The sequence below is a fragment of the Microtus pennsylvanicus genome, chromosome 14, assembly GCF_037038515.1.
Source record: "Microtus pennsylvanicus isolate mMicPen1 chromosome 14, mMicPen1.hap1, whole genome shotgun sequence".
In the NCBI taxonomy this organism is placed as follows: domain Eukaryota; kingdom Metazoa; phylum Chordata; class Mammalia; order Rodentia; family Cricetidae; genus Microtus; species Microtus pennsylvanicus.
Window position 1 is genome coordinate 74299188 of NC_134592.1, and position 27026 is coordinate 74326213.

General features: G+C 41.1%; 1 protein-coding gene across 4 annotated transcripts in view; it reads left to right on the forward strand.

The window, feature by feature from the left end:
- The first annotated feature begins 1682 nt into the window (after window positions 1-1682).
- Hbp1 (HMG-box transcription factor 1) overlaps window positions 1683-27026 on the forward strand; it is a 28598-nt gene continuing 3254 nt past the window's right edge. The window contains exons 1-9 of one of the 4 annotated variants that reach the window (XM_075948494.1): window positions 1683-1760; window positions 12928-13111; window positions 15977-16205; window positions 18615-18756; window positions 19098-19209; window positions 19300-19412; window positions 21306-21462; window positions 22169-22313; window positions 25818-26138. In XM_075948494.1, the coding sequence (XP_075804609.1) occupies window positions 1746-1760; window positions 12928-13111; window positions 15977-16205; window positions 18615-18756; window positions 19098-19209; window positions 19300-19412; window positions 21306-21462; window positions 22169-22313; window positions 25818-26138 (1418 nt within the window). In that variant the 5' untranslated portion in view covers window positions 1683-1745. Of the gene's footprint in view, window positions 1899-3525; window positions 3545-12927; window positions 13112-15976; window positions 16206-18614; window positions 18757-19097; window positions 19210-19299; window positions 19413-21305; window positions 21463-22168; window positions 22314-25817; window positions 26139-27026 lie in introns of those variants that run through there. The other 3 variants (XM_075948495.1, XM_075948496.1, XM_075948498.1) reach the window with 3 other exon arrangements.

Genomic DNA, 27026 nt, shown 5'->3' on the forward strand with positions numbered 1-27026 from the left:
ATGAAGAACTCAAAGGAATTTGAAACCTTGTTTCATTCATATACAGGTAGTATTTACTGATTCTGCTAAGTAGATTTTGGGTACATTTGAAAATTCAAGCGATGTAGCAGCTTGAAAGAAAGATAATTTTGCCGGGTGCACGCCTTTAATCCCAACTCTTGAGAGGCAGGCAGATCTATGTAAGTTCGAGGCCAGCCTGGTCTACGGAGGGAGTTCCAGGACAGGCTCCATAGCTACTGAGAAACCCTGTCTCGAAAAATCCAAAATAAATAAATAAATAATAATAAAATAAAAGGATTTTGAACTCTTCCCCGAATCGACTTTAGCAGCATTCTTACTCATTTCCTTCCTCTCAATTGTCAGCGCATCTCTAATAATCGAAAGAAATAAAAACTAATCCATGGCTTAAATGACTAAACACTTCGGGTTCAAAGAAAAAAAAGCTCAATAATGCCTACAGTAATGCTTATAATGTGAGCAGTAAAAATGCCAATTACAGATTAGCTGCACCCAGCTGCTATGAGTAACCTCCTTTAAAGGGAAGGTAGTAACTAAAGCAGAGAAGCCATTCCCTGCTTCTGATGAGACCGCCTTAGAAAAGTCGGGAAGAACCCCTAGTGGAAACAGAGTGGAAAAACAGTTTTCTTTCTGAACCCTCAGGACGGAAGACACAGTTAAAATATTCACCCTAGAAACAAGTAATCCAGCAACTACGTAACTCTGGACCATACAATAAAACTATATCCCTTTGTGTGAACTTAAAAGAATGTAGGCCTATTCAAAAATACAGCTTCAAATGCCTCAATTTCAAAGCAATGGTTGGTTCCCTTACCATCTGTGTAAATCTCGAGACTGCGATCATCCCTAAACCCTACAGTGCACGTATGGCACTTGGCTGGGTCTCAACCCATCCCGGTTAAACTGAACATAATTGGTAAATCTTCCCGAGCTGTGGGCGTGATGAGGCAAGGACTGATTTAAAGAATCTAGCTCATCCGCTGCGGGAGGGCAGCCCTTAATCTACCTTTGTCAACCCCATCGTGCCTGGGCAGTGATTTGTGAGTGATCAAGTCCCTGGCGAGCCCGCACCGCTTCCGCTTGTGCAGTCATCTTCTTCCCCTCGCACTAAAACAATACCTTGGCCACCTGCCAAACTCTGAGCAGCAAGCGATGTTGGCTGTTTATGGCCTGGAATGGGTGCTGCGACCGACTGAGGCTGTTCGGAGTGCTCCCGGAGGCCCAGAGGAAGAGGAGAGGCCCTCGCTTTAGAACACTCCTTTCCTCCGCCCCCTCCCTTTTGTCTGAGACACCAAAACAAACGAGCTGATACACGTGTCCCTATGACTCTTGTTTACTATCAAGACTGCGCTCTGCGCGCATCTCTGGGATATGTAGTTCAGCCAGCTCCTCCCGCCGGCAATTTCCTGAGCTAAGGAGCAAGGCTGAGACTACCAACCCACAATCCACTTCGAGAACAAAGTTTGGCTCCGGTCCCCAGCGTCTCGGCAGCGATCCAATCCAAAGCGCTTTCTGTGGTGATTGACAAGCGAGCTTCTCCACTAAACACAACAGAAAAGTCAATACATACCCGCCCACCGAGAAGGGCCTCGGCATTGCCCAATGGGAAAGCGGAAGCTTAGAATGACAGTTCTCCTGACCAATTAAAGATGGAAAAGGCAAACGCAGGCTCAGCCCCCCGGGGGCTTCAGGGGAGGGGGAAAAGACGAAGCTTGAAAGACTTGGTAATGGCGACGGGTTTGGTAAGTAGGAAAGTTTCGGCGGAGAAGTAAACGCCACGGCGGGAGCCGCGGCGCTCGCCGGGCTCGCGGGCGGCCCTCAGGGAGTGCGCAGGCAAGCTGCTGGCGGCGCTGTCGCGACCGGCGGCCCGCGTCGTGACGGTGTGTGGTCGCGGGGCTCCGGAGGGGTGGGGGCGGGTAAGGGAGGGGCTGGAGCGGCGGGGCCGGCTGGCGGGGACTCTCGGGCTGCCGGGCACCGGACTCCCCGCGGCGAGCGGGAGCCGCGATTTCTCCGGGGCTGAGCGGTCGTGGCGCCCGGGCTCCCTGGGGGAGCCGGAGGGGGGGGGCTGGCGGAGGCCGGGGCTCGGCCGCGCTCGCGGTAGGGGCTGGCGGGGAAGGGGCCGGGGCAGGGGAGGGGCCTGGCGTTCCGGAGGGCTCCGGAAAGTTTGACTCGCCACTCCCAGCTGCACGGCAGAGAGGGGCGGGTGCCGGCCGCGAGCCCTGGCGGGCTGGGGGGCTCCAGGGAGGCGAAGCCGTCTCCGGGGCCCGGGCCGGGCGGGGGAGCTCGCGGAGCCGTCGGGCCCGGGGCTCATTGTTACGCAGTTTCGAATGAATGGGCTGCGAGGCGCGTGCGCGGTGGGGCTGTGCCGAGGAGGGGGGGGGGAGAAAAACAAGCCTGGCGTCCGGACTGTGGTCACATGATGGGGGGAGGGGAGGAAGCGATGAATGGCGAAAGAGGTGGGGGTGGACTTGGCCGGCTCCGGGAGGCGCTGTTCGGCTTGACCCGGCGACGAGGCCCGCGGGCGAGGCCAGGCTCCTCCCTCGGCAGGCCGATTTAAACAAAACAAAAAGGAGTTCGGGCGAAGCCGGGTTCCTTAGCCTCGGTCCTCCGTGCTCCCCGCGCTGTACACTTTGTAATTCACGCTGGACTTCTTAGCTGGAGTCGTGTGAATCACTGACAGCGGGGTGGGACACGTTTCCTGGCGCAGTGTACCTGCTGCTGGGACTCAGTAGGGTTCAAGGGAGCTTCACCTGGGGAGTGGGGCTTCTGGATGAGTTACGGTTTGAGTAGTAGAATACTTGAAACATTTATAAGTAGTGTTCTTACTACAACAGTTATCTCGAGCTGTAATTCTGTTTCCGGCGTTCCACCTCGATCTTTAATCCTCAGCTTTGTTTTGTAAACTGAGTATTGGGAAAAATTTGAGTTACATTCAGAAGAAACTTAGTCGGTTTTTTGCGCTACCTTAGCGTTTTGAAGAAGAAATGATTATTTAAACATTACTTCAACTCGACTAGTAAACTTCAAAATCTTTTTAAAATTTCACTTTATAGCTTCCAGTTTAGTTTTATAAACCTAGTTGTAGTGTCTTGCTGTGAAAACACGATGTTAAAAGCATGCCCTCTCCGTGTTTTTTTGTCATCCATTTCCCAGTCGTGCTTGCACGACTGTTGTGGTTCCTCTCTAATGCTACACCACCAAATGGTCTCTACTGTATTTTATCTTTAGACTCTCTTCATTGTGCGGTGAAGCAGGCATATGGCGTGAACTTAGATACTGAGCCTGAAGGTTCTTTGGTGTGCGTTACAAGCTGGTCGGTTGGAAATAAATATATCAGTACTCTTTTACTCATATACGTTATCTTAAGAAATTACTCCCTAACAGTATTAACAAGGAGAGATATTTTATGTGCTTTAAATTTCACAGTGTGCACCAAGAAGGGGAAAAGAAATCACAAAAATTAAAAAGTTAAACTGACAAATACTTGTCCAAATTAAGAAAATTTGGAACATTTTAACTGTCTGAGGTCAGTAATTAATCATGTACTTTCATATTTTGATCTGTATTTGCTTTGTACTTTGCTATCATAAATTCGGTTACATTTTTACTAGGAAAGTTAGAAAAGCTTATTTTCGGCCATGTCTGTAATCTCAAGCTTTTGGGAGGTACAAGCAGGGGAATGGGCCATGACCTCTACATAGTGAGCTCCAGACCAGCCTGTCTCTATAAAGCCATACCTTTATTTATTTATTTATTTATTTATTTATTTATTTAGGTTTTTCGAGACAGGCTCTTTAGACCAGGCTAGTCTCGAACTCACAGAGATCCGCCTGCTCCCGAGTGCTGGGATTAAAGGCGTGCGCCACCACCGCCCGGCTAAAGCCATACCGTTAAAAACAAACAAAAAAAAAGGGAAAGAGAAAACAAAAATTTTCTCTAATATGGTTGGTTCAGTGTTTGGTTTTGTTTTAGACAAATGGCGAGGTACTTAACCTGTCCTGAAGACACTCTAGTCTTTATAGCTTAGGCCGGCCCTGCATTCTTGGCAATCCTCCGTCCTTAGCTATCAGTGAAAATTTAAAGTCATTAAAGCTCCTATAGAAATGCCCCCCTTCCTTTTTTAGGCAGGGTCTCCACGCTGTAGCCCTAGGTGGTCTGTAACTCACTTTGTAGACAAGATTGGAATGGAATGCTACAGTGATCTTCCTGCCCCTACCTCCTGAGTGCTGAGGGTAAGTTTGCCACCTTGTCTGGACCAAAAAAAAAAAAGTCTGTTTTCACAGGTTAGTCTAGTAGTACGAAAATGTTTAAGAGTATACTCAAGTGGCTGGGCGGGGGTGGTGGTGCACGCCTTTAATCCCAGCACTTGGGAGGCAGAGGCAGGCGGATCTCTGTGAGTTCGAGACCAGCCTGGTCTACAAGAGCTAGTTCCAGGACAGGCTCCAAAAACCACAGAGAAACCCTGTCTCGAAAAAGAAAAAAGGAAAAAAAAAGTATACTCAAGTTAGGAAACTAGGTTACTTTCATATAAATTTCAGATCTCAGCCATGCCTGGCCTAAAAAAGTTGTTGAAATAATATGAAAATGTTTAGGATTATAATCCAAGTGTAGGGAAATAATTCCTTTCATGTTAATTTTAGATGATTTCAAGCTTCTTATAAAAGAACTTTTAAGTTTTTTGTTTTTCAAGGCAGGGTTTCTCTGAGTAACAGTTCTGGCTGTCGTGGAACTTGCTTTGTAGAACTCAGAGACATCTGCCTGCCTCTGCCTCCCAAGTGCTGGGATTAAAGGGACTGCCTGGCTTCTTTAAGATTATTTGATTTTATGTGTATGGGTGTTTTGCCTATGCACCATGTTCATGCAGTACCCAAGATGGCCAGAAGAGGTAGTCAGAGTTAACAGTAGTGACTTGATGTAGGTGCTGGGAATTGAACCCAGGGCCTCTAAAAGATTGAACAGTGCTTTTAACCACGGGATCATCTGTTTAGCTTTCAGGATAACTTGCTTAAAATATTATTTGAATTGATAATACTGTCCATGAAAGTTTTATGTGATCTGCATTAGTATTTCATGTTGATCATGAAAATAATTTGTTTTGATGTGGTTTGCAGTGTTCAGCAAAGGAAGATTGTACGATACCTGTAAGAATTTTGAGGTGTGGATAGGTTTTAGTTCTATTGACAAATAAGGAAATAGACATCAGTGGTAAAACTGTCGAGAATCACAAAGGTGCTAAGTGGTAAGCTATGTGGTGTAGCTTACCAAAACAGACTCACCATGTGGCTTCTTGTTTTCATTTTTAGCTCAGTGGTAGAAACATTTGTCCAAGAAATTACATTTAGAATATGTGATGGTTTCTAAAGACTTCAGTAGGACCTTCTGGTTAAGTTGGTAAGGATCTCTGGACAGTAAGGTTGGAATCTAGGAATAAACTCAGAAGCCAGAGTCTAACATATTTTGAGCTAAGTGTTTATTTTGTCTCTTAATTTCTTTAGAAAGAAGATGGCCCCATTCAGTGGTCAGAGTCCTGCCTGTGATGACTGAAAGGAGAGGAAGCAGGGCAGTGCTTTGAGGGGAGGGAAGAGGAAGGCAAGAGCTCTGAAAGCTCAGTTTGTTGTCTTCTGTTCTCTTCTTCCTAGAGTTTGCAGATATCTGTTACAAATTTAAAAGCTGGGTGGTGTTGGCACATGCCTTTAATCCTGCCCCTTGGGAGGCAGAGCAGGGGAATCTCAGTGAGTTCAAGGCCAGCCTCCTTTACCAAGGAAGTTCAGGACCAGGGAAACCCTGTCTTGAAAACAAAAACAAGAAAAGTTTGTTAAAAGCATTAAAATTTGAATTTTTGAGCATAGGATTTAAAGTACAGTTGTAGAATTGAAACTTTGAAAATCATTGATTTAATGAAGAATTGACATGTGCATATTTAAGTTAAATACAAGGCAAGTGCTACTACGCATTCTGGTAGCAGAGTAGTATATACAGTGTACAGAGTAGTGTATACAGTGTACAGAGTATACAGAGTAGTATATACAGTGTACAGAGTAGTGTATACAGTGTACAGAGTATACAGAGTAGTATATACAGAGTGTACAGAGTAGTATATACAGTGTATACAGAGTAGTATATACAGTGTATACAGAGTGTACAGAGTATACAGAGCAGTGTATACAGTGTATACAGAGTAGTATATACAGTGTATACAGAGTAGTGTATACAGAGTGTACAGACTATACAGAGTAGTGTATACAGTGTACAGAGTAGTGTATACAGAGTACAGAGTATACAGACTATACAGAGCAGTGTATACAGAGTGTACAGAGTATACAGAGCTGTGTATACAGAGTGTACAGAGTATACAGAGCTGTGTATACAGAGTGTACAGAGTATACAGAGCTGTGTATACAGAGTGTACAGAGTATACAGAGCTGTGTATACAGAGTGTACAGAGTATACAGAGCTGTGTATACAGAGTGTACAGAGTATACAGAACTGTGTATACAGAGTGTACAGAGTATACAGAGCTGTGTATACAGAGTGTGCAGAGTATACAGAGCAGTGTATACAGAGTGTACAGAGTATACAGAGCTGTGTATACAGAGTGTACAGAGTATACAGAGCTGTGTATACAGAGTGTACAGAGTATACAGAGCTGTGTATACAGAGTGTACAGAGTATACAGAGCTGTGTATACAGAGTGTACAGAGTATACAGAGCAGTGTATACAGAGTGTACAGAGTATACAGAGCTGTGTATACAGAGTGTACAGAGTATACAGAGCTGTGTATACAGAGTGTACAGAGTATACAGAGCTGTGTATACAGAGTGTACAGAGTATACAGAGCTGTGTATACAGAGTGTACAGAGTATACAGAGCAGTGTATACAGAGTGTACAGAGTATACAGAGCTGTGTATACAGAGTGTACAGAGTATACAAAGCGGTGTATACAGTGTGTACAGAGATTACAGAGTAGTGTATACAGTGTGTACAGAGTATACAAAGCGGTGTATACAGTGTGTACAGAGTAGTGTATACACAAGTGTATACAGTGTGTACAGAGTATACAAAGTATACAGTGTACAGTGTGTACAGAGTATACAGAGCAGTGTGTATAGTGTGAACAATAGGTGTTTGAGAACTGAGTTTATTAGTGAAATAAGATTATTCTATATGTGGGGATTGTTTTGAGGATAGGCTGATGGTGTTCCTTTACATTTTCAGAGGTCTTGCTTTGCCCGCCAGGGATTCTAAGAAGACACAGACCAATAATTTGTATATATGTGTGATTTTATGTACTTTATTCTTACACTAACTGTGAGATAAGTAGTACTGTGAATTTGAAGATGAATTCCTGGTCCCAGGTTATGTAACCAGAAGAGTAAAATGTGAGCCTTTTGTCTTGAAGTTTAGGCGTTCTTTTCATGTTTAGGAAGTAAAAACTTTAAAAATCAAAACTCCATAGGAAAACAAAACCTGTATAATAAAAACTTTTACCGTAGCAAAATAAAAAAAAAAACTTCAGCCAAAAACCTGACTTCACCATAATCATTGGGAAGTCCAAATGTCCAGAACAGTAAATATTTACTTGGTTGGTAGGTTGTTCCGCTTTAACATTAAAATTAGTGGCTCTCCTCCCCCCACATGTGTTGTGACAAGATGGTGATGAAGTTGTAAGTGCTGGAAGTTGTCTGGTGAATGGCAGTCACTGCTGATTGGCCAAGCGGAAGCTCTAGCTGGGAAGAATGGCAAAGCCAAAGCCCTTTGCGGAGGGAGGAAACAAGACTCAGGGCTGAGAATGGTGTTGAACTGGGACTGTTTTCATTGTGCAGCTGTAGTTGACAGTGACATCGTGCTCACAGTAGGGGAACAGAGTGTGAATGTTAGGAAGATTGGATTGTCTTCTTTAAGCTGTTCAATAGGTCATTGTAGGATGAATTAAAACTTGATCTAAATTGTTAGTGTTAGCTGTTTGAGAGAACTTGCAAAGAGTGACTGAGTTCTTGTGTGTCTTAGGAATTACTAAATAAGGAATCTGCATTGTTACTACACCTTTTACAAGATTTTGCAAAGGAATCTGAAAACAGTTGGCTTATTCTGGAGAATCTGGTGTTCTTTTAAAAAAAATACCTTTGCCTGGTCAGATAGCGCTTTAATGTGGTTTTACAGATTGAAAGAACTTACTTGTAGTTACACTCAAGTCAGACATCAACTCCACAAACCATCAGTGGCTCCTTGTTGTTTGATAATTGGTAATAGCAACACCAGTCATTCTGTACTGAAGATGTTTTATGTTATGGATTCTAGATATTTTTTGTTATTGCTGAGTTTTTATAACAACCAACGAAAATGTGCTTTAAATTATTACAGTTTACAAACAAGGCAACATACTTAAATAGATTGTTCAGAGCATGTAGCCTAATGACAAACCTGGTTTATACTTAATTAATTTCAGAGTTCTTACCCTTGTCTCTTTATTTCATTTTTTAATAGTAGGATTAAGACTTACTCTTACAAGGTGGTAGTGGCACACTTCTTTAATCCCACGACTTGGGAGACAGAAGCAGGCAAATCTGTGAGTTCAAGGCCAGCCTGGTCTACAAAGCTGTTTCCAGGACAGCAAGGGCTGTTACACAGGAACCCAGTCTCAAAAAAACAACCCAGTACACTCCACCTTACAGTTTAGAATCCATGGCCACACAGTGCTCAGGGCTGTCACGCTTCCTGGTGACACTAGGTTCTCCATTTTCTCTGTTTTTTTTTTTTTTATGTCATCCAGGAGGAAGCGCTTTGCCAGGTCTGTTAGCTGATGTGAGTTCCTCTCATTGGAAGCCCATCTTTCCCCCCTACTGATAGCTAAACCTTATTCTATATGGCAAAAACTATTTGCTTGTTTTGTTCAACTAAAGCCTAGATCGCTGGACATTCTGGTCAACTGTTGTTGCAGCTAATATGATGCCTTGTATGATACTTGGTGAGAAAGGAATGTAGTGTTGCTGTGCTGAGGACCTAGCCCTCATGGAGCGTGAAGGGTATTACATCACTCCAGCTTGTCAACAGCCATTTTTAATCGAAGCAGTTCCTAACTCTTACTTGGGTTTTTGAAAACAAAAGTTGGTAAACAGGGCTGGTACAAATGGTTTCCTCCTTTGTTTCTAGGTGTACAGGTGACTCTTTGCTCTATAGAGTTGAGAATGACTGTTTGAGCTAAATTTGCTCAGTGTTTCAAGGACAAGGTAGAGGCACAGAAATATATCATACCATACATGAAAAGGCACATTTCACCTGATCATCACATTTATGGGAAGTTATCCTAGCAGTGTGGGTAACTACATACTAAGACTGATTAATTAGAATATTGTAGTAAGGGGGGGCATTGATTGTCCAACTTGCCTCAGTAAGTGGAATTTTTCTGTTCTGGCAACCATTTGTTATGTGTTTGAGCAGGTAAAATCATGTGTTTTGTAGTTTTTTTAGGTTTATTTCTTTCCATCTGTAGTCAGAATTGAGGGGAGGTTTTCTCGGTCAAACCTGATCCTTTTTTTTTTAAAAAAAACTGGAATGAATCCATAGTTTTTCATTTCCAGTGGAAATAAACGCATAACATCTCCCCCAAAGTGATATATCTTTTGACTTAAATTTTGAAGTCAAAATATTTTAAAAATACGTAGGTTGGTTGAATCTGGCAGTTTTTATAATCCCTTATCTCTTAGCAGCCAAAAATTCAAAGACAGCATAATAATATATGGAATCCAGACTTTTTGTGTACTTTTTGTCTTTATGTAGTTTATTTTTTTATATTATTTTATTCTGTTTCTAAGAATTTTACTTTTATTTTAAAATTATATATGTGTGTGTATAGGTTTGTCTATACCTCCTCTTTTTGTTCCCAAGCCTCTGTATATTTTTAAACATATTATAACCCATTTAGAAAGCTTTTTTTTTTTTGGTTAAATCTGTCCTTTATTGAGCATCTGTGATCTTTTTGTCTGTGTGAGTAAAACTTAAATTTCTGTGTAACTTGAATCATGGTGCATGTTGGCGGCTGCCTTCTCCGCCTTGGTTCTGGAAGAGTCTGGGCTCCCGGTACAGTTGTGCCCACTGCCAGTTCTGGGAGCCATGTTTTTTGCGTCCATGCTGTCACCAGGCATCTCACTGCCCACTGCTCATAAACACCATGTAAGTGTTCTGTAGCAGGGCCTCTTCAAAGAGCCATGGGGCATCCAGCCAGGAAGCTGCCTCTTAAAGGAGCCATGCCTCTGCTCACCAGCAGCAAAGAGACCATCTGAGAAAATGTGGCTAACAAGAAGCCATGTTTGGTTCCATTCTTGTGTACCTAGAATCTTTTAAGCTTTGTCAGGTTTTATGTGGAAATTTCATGCCCCACATTGGGTGCCATTTTTAGGCAGAATTTTCCCATCCTGACAGCCATAAACCAAATAAATATTCAGAGTCTTAATTATAAATGCTCAGTCAGTAGCTGAGGCTTGTTACTAACTCTGACATTTAAATTAACCTATACTTTTTCATCTGTGTTTTGCCATGTGGCTTCATACCTTTTTCTAAGTACAGCATGTCCATCTTTTCCCTGCATCTTCTCGAGACTCCTTGACTCTATGTCATTTTCAGAGTGTGCAGGATTATTCCACGGCATGCTTCAGATTTGGATGAATTGTTAAGTACTCAAAGTAATAGCATGAGACATCACTGTTCCAAGGTATATGGATAGCTTGTCAGGTCTTCTAGGAAGAAACCACCTAGACTAGATGTATGGTTTGTTACAAGGAGGGCCCACTTGTTTTTCCTGGCTGCCCGGCCAGTTTACACCTGAAATAACCACACAGAAATTGTATTAATTAAATCATTGCCTGGCCCATTATCTCGAGCCTCTTATTGACCAACTCTCCCATCTTGATTTAACCCATTTCTAATAATCTGTATATCACCACGAGGTTGTGGCTTACCAGGAAAGATTCAGCATGTCTGACCTGGCAGCTCCATGACAGCTCTGTCCTCCTAGAATTCAGTTCTGTCTTCTCTGCCTACCTGAGTTCTGCCTTATGAGGCCAAGCAGTTTCTTTGTTGAATAACCAATGAAGGCAACACATAAACAGAAGGACCTCCTACACCAATGGTTATTTGCTTTCAATGACTATTTTATTTAGGACATAAAGAACCCAACAGCTTGTTTTTATTGCTTCACAGTCTGGGGTTTAAAAACTGTGTGTGTGTGTGTGTGTGTATGTTAGTGTTATATATAAACTTTTTTTCATTCATCTTCAGGATTTAAGGAGAGAAAGTAGGGCAGGTTTTGTAAACATGATTTTGATACTGGGCCACAAGTTCAGTCACTTGGTTCTTAAAGTAGATTAGTCAAACCGGAATCCAAAAACACATTTCTTAAATCTGAAGGTCCTTCTCCATACTGTACTAGCCTCTAAAGCAGTGCCCAGGCAAGGGTCACTTTTTAAAACATTGATTTTTGTTGTGTGCACGTATGCCGAGGTATGTTCTAGAGAGCACATTGATTCTGTCTCTGTGTGTGTGTGTATACTGAGATGTGCTCTAGAGAGCACGTTGATTCTGATGTGTGCTCTAGGGAGCACAGGACAACTTCTTGGAGTCGCTTCTTCTGTTGTTTGTGCCTTTCAGGAATCAAACTATTTTGAAGGAAAGAACTATAGATTGTTTAAAAAAATCACGATTTGTTGTGTGTTTCTTAGTATTTTCCAAAAGAAATTAAAAATTCGGAGTATAGCCTGAGAAGTCAGGAAGTATGACTTGGGTTTCACTATGTCACTGTTAGTAATATGTTAGTTAGACCCTAATGTAACTGTTGCCAAGGCTGAGAGAGTGACAGGAATAATCCCATTAGGACTTTGTTGAGAAATGCTCAATAAAGTGTTAGGCTGTAGCCCTCTTCCATGTGATATCTTGGCCAAGGCTTTCATAAAGAATCTCTATAAAGGAAGTTAGCTGGGGATTAATGCTGAAATTTTTATCTCCAACGTGATTAAAAAAATTTGAGTTTCTTTGAAAAGGAATTTTGAGTGGCACTGATTTGATTTGAAGGTAGTTTTAGTAGTTGTTTAGCTAAGTTTACTATAGTTTTTCCCCCTCTTTCTGGAAATAAGTTAATATTAGAATGAATCCCCCCGCCCCTTGAGACAAGGCTCCTCTGTGTACCTCTGATTGCTCTGGAACTCTGTAGACTAGGCTCGTTTTGAACTCAGATCTGCCTGCCTCTGCCTCCTGAGTGCTGAGGGAATGGTGTATGCCACCACGCCTGGCTTAGAATGACACATCTTTTTCTAATGCTATTTTCCAAATCTTTTGGAAAAAAAAAACCACGTTTTAATTTTCATGAGAAGTATCATAGCCTTTCAAATGTACACAGAGAATGTATTACTTTCAGAATATGAAGAAGCAAAATATTGAATAATAAAAGGAAAGTCTTTAAAAACAGAAGAAATGAATTATTCCTCTAGGGTTTCTTTCTTTTTTTTCCTTCCTTTATTTTTAAAGATGGAGTCTCACTAGGTATACCTGGTTGACCTGCCTCTGCCTACTGAGTTCTGGAATTACAAGTGTGTGCCACAACTTCCACCCAGGTCCTTTTGTGTTTTTACTTAAGGAAAGTTGGTCGGGCTCGATTTTCTTTCTATTTTGAACACATTTGAAAAATGAATTGTTAGTATTGCGTGTGTAAAGAGCTATTAGTTGACACTGAGAAAAGATTCTGAATTAACAATGTTAGTACTTTGAGGTTGTATATAGTACAGTGTTGAACACACAGTTGTGGAGTTGTCCTGACGGGGTTGAGGAAATAAAATGGCAATGTGTGATTATGTTGAAACACAGCATCATGCTGTCGTTCTCGCTGATGTGACTTGACACTGTCTGTCTTTATTTCAAGTCGGAGCACCATAACATGGTGTGGGAAGTGAAGACAAATCAGATGCCTAATGCAGTACAGAAACTCCTGCTGGTGATGGACAAGAGAGCTTCAGGAATGAACGACTCCTTGGAGTTGCTGCAGTGTAATGAGAACCTGCCGTCCTCTCCAGGGTACAACTCCTGTGAGGAGCACATGGAGCTTGGTAAGCAGAATCAAACTTACTTAAGAATCTAAAAACATTCACATTAATTGCCATTGTTAATCAGCTTCTCTGTCTTGTCTACCTGAAGAGCTTGGGTACTAGGAATTTTTAACATTCTCTTTCTGCTTTTTAGTGTGTATGTGGTGCGTGTACGTACACTGGCCCCTATGTACGCTGTGGAGACCAGGGGACTGTGTCGTGTCTTCCTCTGTTGTTTCTGCCTCACTCTGTTTACTCGGTGAACATAGAGGCTCAGTCAGCTAGACTGGCGATCTGAAAAGAGCCCCCAGAGTCCCCTTATCTCACTGCTCCAGATACCTGCAGTCACAGTCAGGACCTGGCCTGCTATCTGACTTTTGTGGGTGGTAAAAACCCCAACTTGGGTCCTTATGCTGTGAACCGTTCCCCCCAGCCTAATGGAGGAGGCCCTCATTTTAAAATATAGCTGAAAACAGTGTGTGCTACTTAGGTACTCAAAAGACTGAAAATTTGTCGAAGTAAATAGTTTTATTTTGTGTACTAAGCTCAGACTAGTACATGCTTTGGTTTTGAAAACCCTGCCATGTGACTTGACCCAGTGAGCTCGCCATGGTCATTGGTTGGTCTGGTACAGAAGTGGCAGTACTTACTCATCAGGCATTTGGAGTGATCATGGCTGGGGGAGCCACTCCAGAGAGATGTTTGTAGAATGTCTAGGTATACTGAGTAATGATTTTAAATTGTACTGCTTGTAGACTGCTGTTCTGGAGCAGACTTAATGAACGCCTCTGGCTTGCTGCTCAGCTTTTCAACATGCCTTTGTCTTCCTGTAGTATGTGGTGGTTTGAATGTTTATAGAAACTGAGAGGGTGTGGCTTTACAAATGATGCTGTTGTGGTGATGCTTGGGAATGTAGCAGTCCTAAGGTCTAGGATATAATGCATAACTTTAAGTGCTACATATTTTCTGGATCCTAATACTTTTTGAGTAACAGTTACTATTGAGCAAGGAGTAATGCTTTTGACAATGGTTGATTGATTGTCCATGATCATTATATGTCCAGAGGAAATCAGGCCGGGGAACTCGCCCCACCTATCTGTGGCTTCATTTTAATAGTAGTTAATTTGGGCTGGAGAGATGGCTTAGTGGTTAAGAGCATTGACTGCTCTTCCAGAGGTCCTGAGTTTAATACCCAGCAACCACATGGTGGCTCACAACCATCTGTAGTAAGATCTGGTGCCCTCTTCTGGCCTGTAGGCATACATGCAGACAGAATACTATATACTTAATAAATGAATAAATCTTTTTTTAAAAAAAATAGTTAATTTCAAAATCTGAAAAACAGAAATAAACCATTTGCAATAAAGAAATGGTGCTTTTAGGCTGGGCCGTGGTGGCACACACCTTTAATCCTAGCACTTGGGAGGCAGAGGCAGGTGAATCCCTGTGAGTTCGAGCCCAGCCTGGTCTACAAGAGCTAGTTCCAGGACAGCTAGGACTGTTACACAGGGAAACCCTGTCGCAAAAAAAACAAAAACAAAGAAAAAAAAAAGAAATGGTGCATGAGGGATATAGTAAGAGCAGCCCGAAGATTGGCTGTTTGCATTGCCCTCATTTGTTCAGTGACATGGGCACTGTGTGGCTAGTGTTGAGAATGGATGGATAACCTATCCTGAGTTACTACTTTAAACTGAGATGCTTTATTTTAGACTACTCTGGAACATTGGCCTGCGCATAGGCCTTTATGGAGGTACTTAGTTGAGTAGGAGAGGTGTTTGTGTGTTTGAGGTTCTTTTTCCCCCCTGCTGTGGTATTAGGCACTTTTTTGTATTCGTTTGTATTACCATGTGGAAAGAAAATAACATAATATTATTATAAATGTATGGTAAAGTGTGGTCACTACTACATCGCATAACACAAGATAATTAGTGTTCACCGAGGAATGGTACAGAACATTTGTTACTCTAGAATGCCACTGAAAAGACGAGGATTAGGTCCAGTGTTTTCAGTAGGGGATTTCGAGGTGATGACAGAACTCTGTAAAGAAACAACTGTGGTGGTGCAGCCTCTAATCCCAGCACTCAGGAGGAGAGGGGCCAGCCTGGTCTACAGAGCGAGACCCTTTGAGACCCTGTCTTGAAGAAAAAATAAAAAAGAAAGGAAAAAAATAAAAAGAACATGTGTTCCTGGTGCCTACAGAAGCCAGACCTTTGGGACTGGAATTAGCCAGTTCTTAACCTAACCTCTCTGTGGGTGCTTGAAATTAAACCTAGGTCTCCTGGAAGAGCAGCCAGTGCTGACACCTGAACTCTCTCTCCAGCCCCCAGAAGAGTTGTCTTGAATTGCATATTTAAGGGACCCTGCAGGTCTGTAGAGTGTGTGTGTATGTTGTGTACGCACTTTATAGAGGGGATTTCTGTTGTTTTATCTTTTTTAGTTTGGCTTTTTGTGATGGGGGTGGGAGGGCAGGGAAGGTCTCTTATCGCACAGCTCTGGCTGGCCTTGAACTCAAGAGATCCACCAGTCTCTTCCTCCAGAGTGCAGGGATAAAGAGTGTGACACCACACCCAGCTGTTGTTTGTTTTTAAAAAGGCGTATGAGCCCCCCCCCCCCATCCCCCGGCCATCTTTTAAAAAAGAATTTTATTTGTTTGGGTAGTTTTCCTGGTTTTTTCTTTGAAGATCTAGGTTTTGTGATCTACCTTTGGGGAATGCACTAGGAAAAGAATACCACTAAATATAATTGAATTGAGGTTTCCCATTTTATGTTGTGTTTTGTTGCTCAGGCTGGCATTGACCTTCGTTAAATTTGTGTATTCCTAACTGAAGTTACTGTAGTGTTCATTATGTTAATATTTTTAAAAATTAATGTTGTGCTTATTTTCAGATGACCTTCCCGAACTTCAGGCTGTTCAGAGTGATCCTACTCAATCTGCCATATACCAGCTAAGTTCAGATGTATCTCATCAAGACTATCCAAGACCATCTTGGAGCCAGAATACCTCAGACATACCGGAGAACACTCATGGTGAAGATGAGGTGGACTGGCTGACGGAGTTAGCAAATATCGCCACGAGTCCACAGAGCCCTCTCATGCAGTGCTCCTTTTATAACAGGTAGGGTGTTGTGTGTTCCCAGTCAAACTGGGTCAGTGGGTGACAGAGCCAAGGAGCAAACCTACAAGTTGTCTTCTGGTTTTCATGCATGCTGCAGTGCACGTACGCACACACTCATTAATGAAGAAGAAATTTAAACTTAATTCCAAAAAGCTGTTTAAATGTTAAATTAACCATCCATTAGATAGCTAATACCATTGTAAAATTGGGAGATTTTAAAGTCAGTAAAATTAACATTCACGTAGTGATCAGTGATAATTTAATTGCTTTGAAACTTAGATAACAATGTATGAGAAAAATAGTCAAAAATATTTGTTTAAAAATAGAAAATTAGTCTAAGAAATACATTTTTATAAATTTTTACTTTTAGAAATAAAAATATTTGCTTAAAGAACTATAGTTAAACAGTTTTAAACTTTTATCAACTATACATTTAATTCATTGTGTTCTATATATTTTTTTAAGATTTATTTATCTACTATATACACAATATTCTGCCTGCATGTATCCCTGTGGGACAGAAAAGGGCACCAGATCTCATTACAGATGGTTATGAGCCACCATGTGGTTGCTGGGAATTGAACTCACAACCTCTGGAAGAGCAGCTGGTGCTCTTATCCTCTGAGCCATCTCTCCAGCCCCCTATATTTTTCTATAGTGTGTGTAACCTTGATTATCTTTTCCAATTCTAAAGTTTGTTAATCTTAAAGTAGGGGCTATAGAGGTGGCTCAGTGGTTGAGGACCCAGGTGTGATTCCCAGTGCACACATGAGAGTTTACAACCATCCCTCTGTGATTCCGGTTCCGGGGTCCGATGCCTTCATCTGACCTCAGGCACCAGGTATGCACATGGTACACAGACAGACAAGTAAAACACTCTTACACGTCATGGAAATAAATCTAAAAATAAGATCAAAAATTTTAAGGTAGACTTCTAATAAAAATCACTTCATATATCAAGACCTAAGTTTAAGAAAATGGGTGGATCTATAGAAAATCCTAGCTGATATTCCTAGGGAGAATATTAGTGGATATCATTTCACTATGATAGAAATGTCCCATCTTCACTTGTTGGTAAGAATTAGACTCAAATTTCCTAGGTAGTAGAAGGAACTAACTTATAATACTTGGCCATAGCATAGTTGTTTTGCATCCTGTTAAGGTCTTCTTTTCTGTTTTGCAGGATAGTGGTTTTGATAGAGCAATTTGGTTCAGTTAAATTCTGTGTAAATTTCCATAGGGAAAAAATTTCTTCTTTCAGAATATCATTCCTACTTTTCACGGTAATCTGTTGGACCTAGGATTTTACTAATACACTGCATCCCAGCCCCTTTATTATAATCATGTATTTAAAAAACTGATTTAAGTGTTCACCCCACCCCCCACCCCCCAATAGAGTTAGAAGATGAAGTTTTCATCTGTAGGTTGATGTTACAGTTTATAGAGGGTCTAGGGATCACAGCTCTGTAGGACAGTGCTGACTGGGCATTTGCAGGGTTAAAACCTGAGTTGTATCTGTGGTACTCTGAAGGAAGGGGATTGGGGAAGCTCACAGGAAATCAGCAAACCCTCCAGAAGATGAGTGTAAGGGAAGATAGAAGTGAGTGAAGGACTGTCTCCCTGGGGTTGCCGTTTTATTCCAGGAGGCATTCTTCCCTGATTTCCACCATTGTTAGTGACTGTTGGTCCAGTGCTTCCAGGGTGTTGAGATTTTAGTTACTGAGGGTTGGATGTCTCAAGTGTCGTGCAGTACTGGTTATGAGGGAAGGATCTTAGTGTGTTTTGGGGAGCCCTATGTACACTGCTTAGTAGAGACTTTACCAAGGAAAAGGAAGAATGGAGGAAAGGGACTGGACTGTCTGTATATAGTGTGTAGTTGCTTTTGAACAGGCTTGTATTAGAATACAAGAAACAGTGTCTCCTTACAAGAAGTGGCAGCTAGACTGTTTTCTGTTAGTATTTTTGCTTAAGGCCATTCATGACTGCCCAGTGATACATGGTTGCGGGACAGTTAAGCTTGTAATTTCATGCTGAGTAGAAGAAATGGATGGCTGTTTATTTCATGATAATATGCACATTCATCTGTATCAGGATGATTCCTGTCCTTGGGGCAGGGAAATCCTGAATTCCTGGCTAGTTTGGACTATAGAGCTGCCTGAATTAAAAAGTTATAAAAGAATGTGATGAATATGTGATAATAGCACTTTTTAACATATATTAATTAGTACATTTGTATGTGAAGAGGGTTTATGATAAGTTCAAGGGATAACACATTATTGCAATGCAATCTTGCATTTTACTAGTGTTTTCCATAGTTCCATAGCCTCCTGTATGATTGTTAGCTGTTTTTATCAAAAGACGTTCTCTAAGAGCCTACACTATATAGTAAAAACGGCTGCTTTATTTCAGATCATCTCCTGTACACATCATAGCTACTAGCAAAAGTTTACATTCCTATGCACGCCCACCACCAGTGTCCTCTTCTTCAAAGAGCAGGCCAACCTTCCCACATGATCATTGGAAGGAAGAAACACCAGGAAGACATGAACGGGTGAGTTTCTTCATGAAGTTAAATTTCTACAAAGTTTATATAATAGTTGAAAACCTTTACCTTTCCCCATCTAAGAAATTCTTTTGGAGAACATACAGATGGACAAAAAAATATTTCACTGTTTATTAATTATATGCATTTGATTTTGTATTTTACTGCTTGTGTTAAGAAAGTTTGTTACAAATGACAGTATTTAACTACAACTTCATGGAAAAAACCACTTCAGTATTGAAAACCTATTTTCCTTAAGCTTACAATTAAGTTATTTGAAAGCTTGAGTTAAAAATAGATATTAAAAGATCTTTAAAAAAATAACAAAATGTGTTTTCTCTGCTTCACAGGCAAACAGTGAGTCGGAATCTGGCATTTTCTGCATGTCCTCCCTGTCAGATGACGATGATCTGGGCTGGTGCAATTCCTGGCCATCAACTATTTGGCACTGTTTTTTGAAAGGTAAAGAAATACTTCAATGTTTTGCAGTTGCCTTGGGTAACAAGCTCACTAGTCACATTATCTGATACATTCTTTCTAATTCAACTCCAGGCACAAGACTGTGCTTCCATAAAGAAAGCAATAAGGAATGGCAAGATGTTGAAGACTTCGCTAGAGCCGAAAGCTGTGATAACGAGGAAGAGATTCAGATGGGCACTCATAAGGTTCATTAACACCTTCTAAAGAATTTCAAAACCAGTCCAACTTGAGGGTTGATGTATAGGAACCCTCTGCTTGTCTTCCTGTTTACATGGCAGAGGTGGATGGATGGATGGGACTGTGAATCACTTCCAGGTTTAGCAACTTCATGCTTTAAATGCTTATGTCCTGAAGGACTAAACTGGCATTAAACACAACTAGTAAGCTATTAAAACCTTAAGTTGTCAGGTGGGTAATGTGCTTAATTTCCTCTGTAGTTAATTGGGAGTTTGTTGTTGCTTCTTAAATTACCCCAGCAAATTATCATTTTCTTTATTGACGAATAAAAATGGTAGCAAGCAACATTAGGATAAATATCTATTGATACATTTTACTTTTGTTTGTTTGTTTTGTTTTTGTTTTCTGAGGCAGGATTTCCCTATGTGGCCCTGGCTGTTGTGGAACTCACTCTGTAGAGCAGGCTCGTCTTGAACTCAGATCTGCCTACCTCTGCCTCCTGAGTGTTGTGATTAAAGGTGTGTGCACTACAGCCCAGCAACACAGTTTACTTTTAAAACTTATAATTTCTCCATTACTACTGCAGACTAAATAAATACATAGATACGGGAGAATATAAAATGTACTGATTGAAATTCCTTTTTGGAGCCTACTGTCTCCTGTTGTATTTCCTGAGAAATCTTAATTTGGCTGTCTTCAGTATTACTCTTCATTTAGTAAGGTGTGCAGTCTGACTTTGGCTCCTCTTACTTTACAAAAACTGTCTTGTAATTTGAAATCTGCAACATATGCTACATTGGATTAGTTCTTGGCTTTCTGACATTATCTTCCCTTAGTAACCAGCAGTGTAAGTGTTCTTCCTCCTCACAGCCCACCTGACTGAGTCCCAGCAGCACCCAGGCATCTTGCTTGTAGACAGCACTCTGAACCCAGACTGTCGTCTAGAAGAATCTTTGTGATTGGCTTAATTATTTGGGCTGTGGCTTCCTAATCTGTACTTCGGGGTCAGATAAAAATCTTAAGTAGCTTTAAGAACTAGAAGACTAATTTGACTGTTAGCACATGTCCTTCACTTTCCAAGTGCATATAGAAATCACTAATGCATAGTGATCAGTTTTTCACACTCAGTATGACTTGGGTTACATTTATTAAATTCTTTTTAAATTTCTACCTGTTCTTTAGTTATTCTTGATGACCAGATTCAAAACCAAGAGATTCTTTTATTTATTATGTTCCCTTTCATCCCTTCATGTTCAGTTTACTATTTCCATAAGAATTTTCAACCTTCTTTTATTATTTTGTTCATCCACTGGTGTAAAACTGCATGCTGTAGCTAGCCATGGTCATGTTTATTTCTCGATGAATGCAAGGATAGGCATCGTGTCTTGTTCATGTCATTACAAGCTTGGCATATACTACTCAGTAATAGCCATTGAATTTAAATTTCACGAGTTTCTCATAACCTCAAATAATTAAAAGATGCGGGCTGGAGAAATGGCTTAGGGTACTTGATTTTGCAGACTAGTGCATGCACAGGCACAAATAAAAGTCAATCTCTAAAAAATGAGTGATGCCAGGCGGTGGTGGCGCAGCCTTTAATCCCAGTTCAGGGCCAGCTTGGTCTACAAGAGCTAGTGCCAGGACAGGTTCCAGAACTACACAGAGAACCCCCATCTCAAAAAAACCAAAATCAAAGGTGTTAGATTGGGTTAAAATGCATATTCCAAATTCCAATCTTCCATATATCCCATGGCCAGTTATGTATTTGTTTCCTTGCTACTGAGTTTAAAGCTGGAGATCCTAAGTTTTGCCTCTAGTCAGGACATACATTGGAAAGTTTACCGTGTTGAGTTGAACATTTATAGTTTATTTGGTCTATGCGTATGTTTCTGTGCTTTCAGGGCTATGGTTCTGATGGTCTAAAGTTGGTATCCCATGAAGAGAGTGTATCATTTGGTGAGTCTGTACTGAAGCTGACATTTGATCCTGGTACAGTAGAAGATGGCTTGCTTACTGTGGAGTGTAAGCTGGACCACCCTTTCTATGTTAAAAATAAAGGTAGGGTTAACTTTACTATTATTTTCATGTGTGTACATGTTTTACTTGCATGGATATCAGATCCCCGGGGAGTAGATGGCTGTGAGCTGCTCTCTGAACTCCAGATCTCTGGAAGAGCATCCAGTACTCTTAACTGCTGAGCCATCTTTAGCCCTGAATTATAAAAACTTTAAAGAAAGCTTCTTATATATATTTTGTGGCTTTGATGATTGAGGGGAAAAAATGAAAACTTATCCCAAACCAAACAAAATTACAAAAGAAATGTTTCTAATTATATTTAATAGTGTTTAAGCATCTTAGCCATAATCAGATAAAATGTCCCTGTGTAGATGAGAAATGGCATTCGTATACATACTGTAAGTTTGGTGTAATGGGGAGTTGTGTCCTCGGTGACCACATTTGTGTTTGTAGTTACCAGGTAGGCTGTAAATTTAGAGCTTTCCTAGAGAAATACAACGTTGAGCATACTGGTAATTCACAAGCTACTGCATAGTTTCATTATTATCCCTTGTGGATAGGAGTGATGACTTCTATAGAGATTTATAAAATAACTGAATTTAAGGTAGTTTGGGGGGCTTTTACGTAGCTGAGCAAAATATGAAATATAGTGAATTGTTTATTCTAAAGTCAAACTTGACGCGTTCTTTCTATTGTATGTTCTAATAGGGAGCTTTGTGTCATGCCTCACTCTATTGTTTAACTTTAGGTTGGTCATCATTTTATCCAAGCTTGACTGTGGTACAGCATGGCATTCCATGTTGTGAAATTCATATTGGTGACATCTGTCTACCTCCTGGACACCCTGATGCCATTAATTTTGATGATTCAGGTGTTTTTGATACATTTAAAAGGTAATAGTGCATTTCTTTCCTGTTAAAGTTTAAAAGTGATTGCTGAGTCAAAATTGAAGCTACGTTTTAAAGATTAAGAATTTAAAAGGGGCTGGGGAAATGGCTTAACAATTAAAACCACTTGTGGCACAGGCATGCCCATCCCCAGAATCCTTTAAATGCTAGGTGGGTAGTGGCCTTCCTGTAGTTTCAGCACTGGGAATAGGAAGAAAAGAGGCCTGAGAAGCCAGCTTGTTAACTAGTCTGCCTGGAAGAGTTGGGTTCAAGTGAGGGGATCCTACCTCACAGATCAGGCTAGACAGCAGTTGAGGAAGACGCTTTTATACTCACTGAGCCATCTTGCTAGCTCAATAAGTCAGTTCTTGTGAATGAGTATAAAATAATATAAATAACTTTGTAACTGACATAAACAGGCCATATCAGTATTGGATTTTATTACTTAATTTGTGATATAACCAAACAGTGGAATTCTTATCAGAAGATGAATGAACCTTAACTACACATTTTAACAAATTGAATCAATTTAAGAAATAAGTTTGAACTGGGTGGTGGTGGCACACGGCCTTAATCCCAGCACTTAAGAGGCAGAGGCAGGCAGATCTCTGAGTTTGAGGCCAGCCAAGTCAACAGAGTGAGTTGCGGAACAGCCAGGGTGGTTACACAGAGAAACCCTGTCTTGAAAAAACAAAAAAGAGAAATAACTTTTAAGTAAAAATTAATCTGAGAAATTTATACACTGCCTCTAACAGACTTAGATTTTCTTAAGTACCGGTGTCGGTGTTCCTGGGACCGTCCCACATTCAGTGATGCACTGTGTTCGTGACTTCAGCATGTTGTGGCAAAGGGTACCGAGCAATCAGGAGAGGAAGCATCGTAGCAAAGAAAGGCAAACGGCCAGGCTCAGCTTCCAGGAACAGAAGAAAATGTAAGGTTTTTATTGAGAGCTTGGCCAATAGGATTCTCTTCCTAGCATGTAACAGAATTCCAGTTCTTAAATGACACTGGGTGCTCATAGTTCAGGGCCTTGTAGGTACTCTTTCAAGTTGTTGGAATGAAATTCAACTTCTCGTTGCCAGCCGAGGTGCTGTGAATGGACTTTTGAAAGTACAGTGGACAGGCCTGTAATGTCCTTAGACACAAAGCCCACTTGTGAGGGACAGACGTGCTGCTGCTGCTGCTAGAATCCTAGATTATGAGGTCACTGCTTCATTTTATGCTTCGTAACTGAGGTTCATTTTCAATACACCAGGCCTTGCATGGCATAAAACTTCACTTTTTAAAGCAAAAAGGGAAATTTGGCTGCCCAGCTCTTGTTTTTCTAAGATAGTAAGTTTTCATTTCTCAGTTGCTGTTACTTAGTGGGTGCAGGTGAGTCCTTAGCCTCATTTACTCTTGTGACTCGTGGGACAGCAGTGCCTGTGTGCTGTAGATGGTTAAGTTTTCCAAGGTCGCATTACTAGGAAATGGCAGAGGTGAGATTTGAACCCTGTTAAAATTAGTATATCATCACATATTTTACAGTTAATCTAGGGTGCACTTTAAATACCTTTGCTTTGCCTCTGCTTCCTGTCTTCTGAAGGAAGTGGGTTGGTAGGAATGTCGTGTGCTTGTTTCTGACCGCAGCCCGACGGCAGATCCTGACTGTGCACTAAGCTCTGGAAGCTTAGGGAATGTTAGTGACCTTTCTGTAGTGTTTCTTTTTTCTTCAACCATAAAACAAAGTAGTGATTTAAATATTGATTAATAAAAAAGACAAAATACATGTGACTTGATTAGTAGGCTCTACATTATTGTAAAGCTTGCCTTTAAGTGTTCTGTTCAAGCACCCACATCAGGTGGCTCAGTTACACTCCAGCCCTAGATGGCCTCTGGCTGCCATAGGCATCTGCACACAGCTGAAAGGAATACAATCTTTAAAAGAGTAGTTAAACGTGAAGGTGTTTGAAGAATAACATGTACCAAGAAAGATGGTTCCATAGTAGGAACAGATACTTACAAAGAAGAAAAAACATTTATTCTAAGAAGACACTGTCAAAGTGCTGGACACTGTTACTGGGTGTATGAAACCCATTTAACTTGTATCCACAAAGAAAGGAAGTGACAGATTTCTGCCACTAGATGGCGGCGTTTTCAAATTTTAGTAACTAGCTTATTCTTTATTGGTATTTTAGGTGATGGTTACTTCAGTAGAAATGAACTACGCATCATATTCTTCCACAGTGGCTAGGCTTTAGGAAAAAGACAATATGAGGCTGGTAATAGGTAGACTTTTTTTTTTTTTTTGGTCTTTTGAGACAGGATTTCATTGTAGCTTTGGAACCTGTCCTGGAACTAACTCTTACAGACCAGGCTGGCCTCAAACTGCCTGCCTCTGCCTCCAAAGTACACCGCCCAGCTGGTAGAACTAACTTTTATTAGTTAATGGTGTGGACCTGCGTTGCTCATTCAGTGTTTTTTGTCTTTAGTTCTTATCTCCTATTTTACATTAGATGTAGTACTTAGAATTTCTGTTTTATAGAAAATTCAGAATAAAAGCCAAAAAATTTTTGTGTGAGAAGACGACATAGAAAGAGCTCAGAGTTGAGGATCCTTTTGAGATGCGTCTTTAGGCTGTGGTCTACATTAGCTCTGATTTTCAGCTGATATTTTAATTAATACGGTGATTGGCTTGATTACTTTTCAGTTTGGCCATTGGACTTATGAAGGTACTGGGAATGTGGGTGGTGAAACCTGGGCTTTGCATCCTAGGCACCATCCTAGGGCGGAGGACACTTGGTATCTTTGACTGCAGCCTCCTTCATATGAACGGGGCCAATGGACTCCCTACCCCCAGCTTGTTGACAGTGAGACTGTGGGTAGTTTGTACTTACATGACTAAATGTGGCTTTTACTGATGAGGGTGGGTTAAGATTCTAGTAATATATAGGTGGACCTGGATGGGTTAGAACTTTTATCTATACAAAATCTCAAATTGTAGTGTATTTTAAGTTAGCCACACCTAGGAGCCATTTTTGGAGACAAGGTTTCAGCCCAGGGTGGACCTGAGCTCACCATGCTGCTCAGGCTCGCCCCATCTGCCTGAGCCTCCTAAATGGCAGGGAGTTTTGGACTGAATGGCTGCCCATCTCAAGCTAACTTTTGTCTTCCAAAGTAGTTACCTCTCAGGCCTGGAATACTGCCCATTTTAATTTCCTAGGTCTAGAATCTAAGAAGTGAGATTATCAGATTTGTTAAAAATTAATCCAGAAGAATAATGAAGGACAGGTATGGGATCTGGACAAGTTACCTGCTGTGAAGGGCATGGGCTTGATATAAGTTCCACGGAGCTCAGAGGCTGGCTGTTGCCCCTGGCAGAAGAGGTATTGTTAAAGTATAAAGTAGTGCTGGGAATGATGTGTCCTAAGAGGCAGGAAAGCTTTCAGTCACATGGTAAGTTTTTAAAATTTGTGTTTTCATCCAATACGATACACTCTCCACCTAATTTGAACTGTGTTCATTCTGTAGCTATGACTTCACACCGATGGACTCGTCTGCCGTCTATGTGCTGAGCAGTATGGCTCGTCAGCGCCGTGCGTCTTTGTCTTGTGGAGGACCTGGTGGTGCTCAAGAGTTCGCAGGCTCTGAATTTAACAAAAGTTGTGGTTCCCCTGGATCATCGCAGCTCTCCTCTGATTCTCTGTATACTAAAGCTGTCAAAAGCCACAGCTCAGGGACTGTGAGTGCCACTTCTCCTAACAAGTGCAAAAGACCAATGAATGCCTTCATGCTTTTTGCCAAAAAATACAGAGTTGAATACACTCAGATGTATCCAGGGAAAGATAACAGGTAAATAGTAATAACGCAAGTACAATTACTGATGTGTTGGCGCAGATGACAGTAACTGGGGCAGCAAAAATAAACTTAAAGAGCTCTTGTTGACTTCTTTCCATTATCTTAGGATAGCTTTAGATACTTTGTTTTTATAATACATAGTTACACAGACTACCTTCAGGAGAAGGAGCTCTCTTTGAAAATAACAGTAAGTTTGATGGTTGATGTTTTGTAGAAAAGACTAGTATAGTACTTGTGTCAGATTTGGAGAGTTTTATGTAACCAAGCTTCACTGTGGGACATGAAGCATTGACACTTTATGTATTCTTTAGGATCACAAATGAAAAGATAATAACTTTAATACAGATTGTATTGTCTCAGTGCAGTTAATTCTAAATACCACCTACATTTTAGAAAGAAGCTTTGCTTTCCAACTACATCTAAGTTGATGTGTTTGTACAAAATGACCTTGTCCTGGTATTTGGTAATTTCTTAGAATTGGAATTCAGGGCTGCCAAGGCTATGTAGTAGAGACCCTGTAATTTTTTTTAAAAAAATTCATATTGGAAATAGTCTCTGGTCAATTGGAAAGCATTTTAAGAATAACTTAGCCCACCTGCCCTCCTTTTCTGTGATGGCCATGCGTGAGAACTCCTGACAGGTATAGGTGTGCGGCTCTTACTTGTTAGAAGTGGCACCTGTGCCCTTGTGCCGTATTAACAAGCCTGTGGCAGTCAGGTGCTGATACTTTTAATTCTGGAGGAAAGGACTTGCCTAAGAGTAGACATCAGAGATATCTCCCATACGGCTCATAACTACTTGGTTTTGCATTTCAGTATTGTTACCACGAGATTGACATATCACTCGTCTAATATGAAAGGATGATTGATAAAAATATTTTTT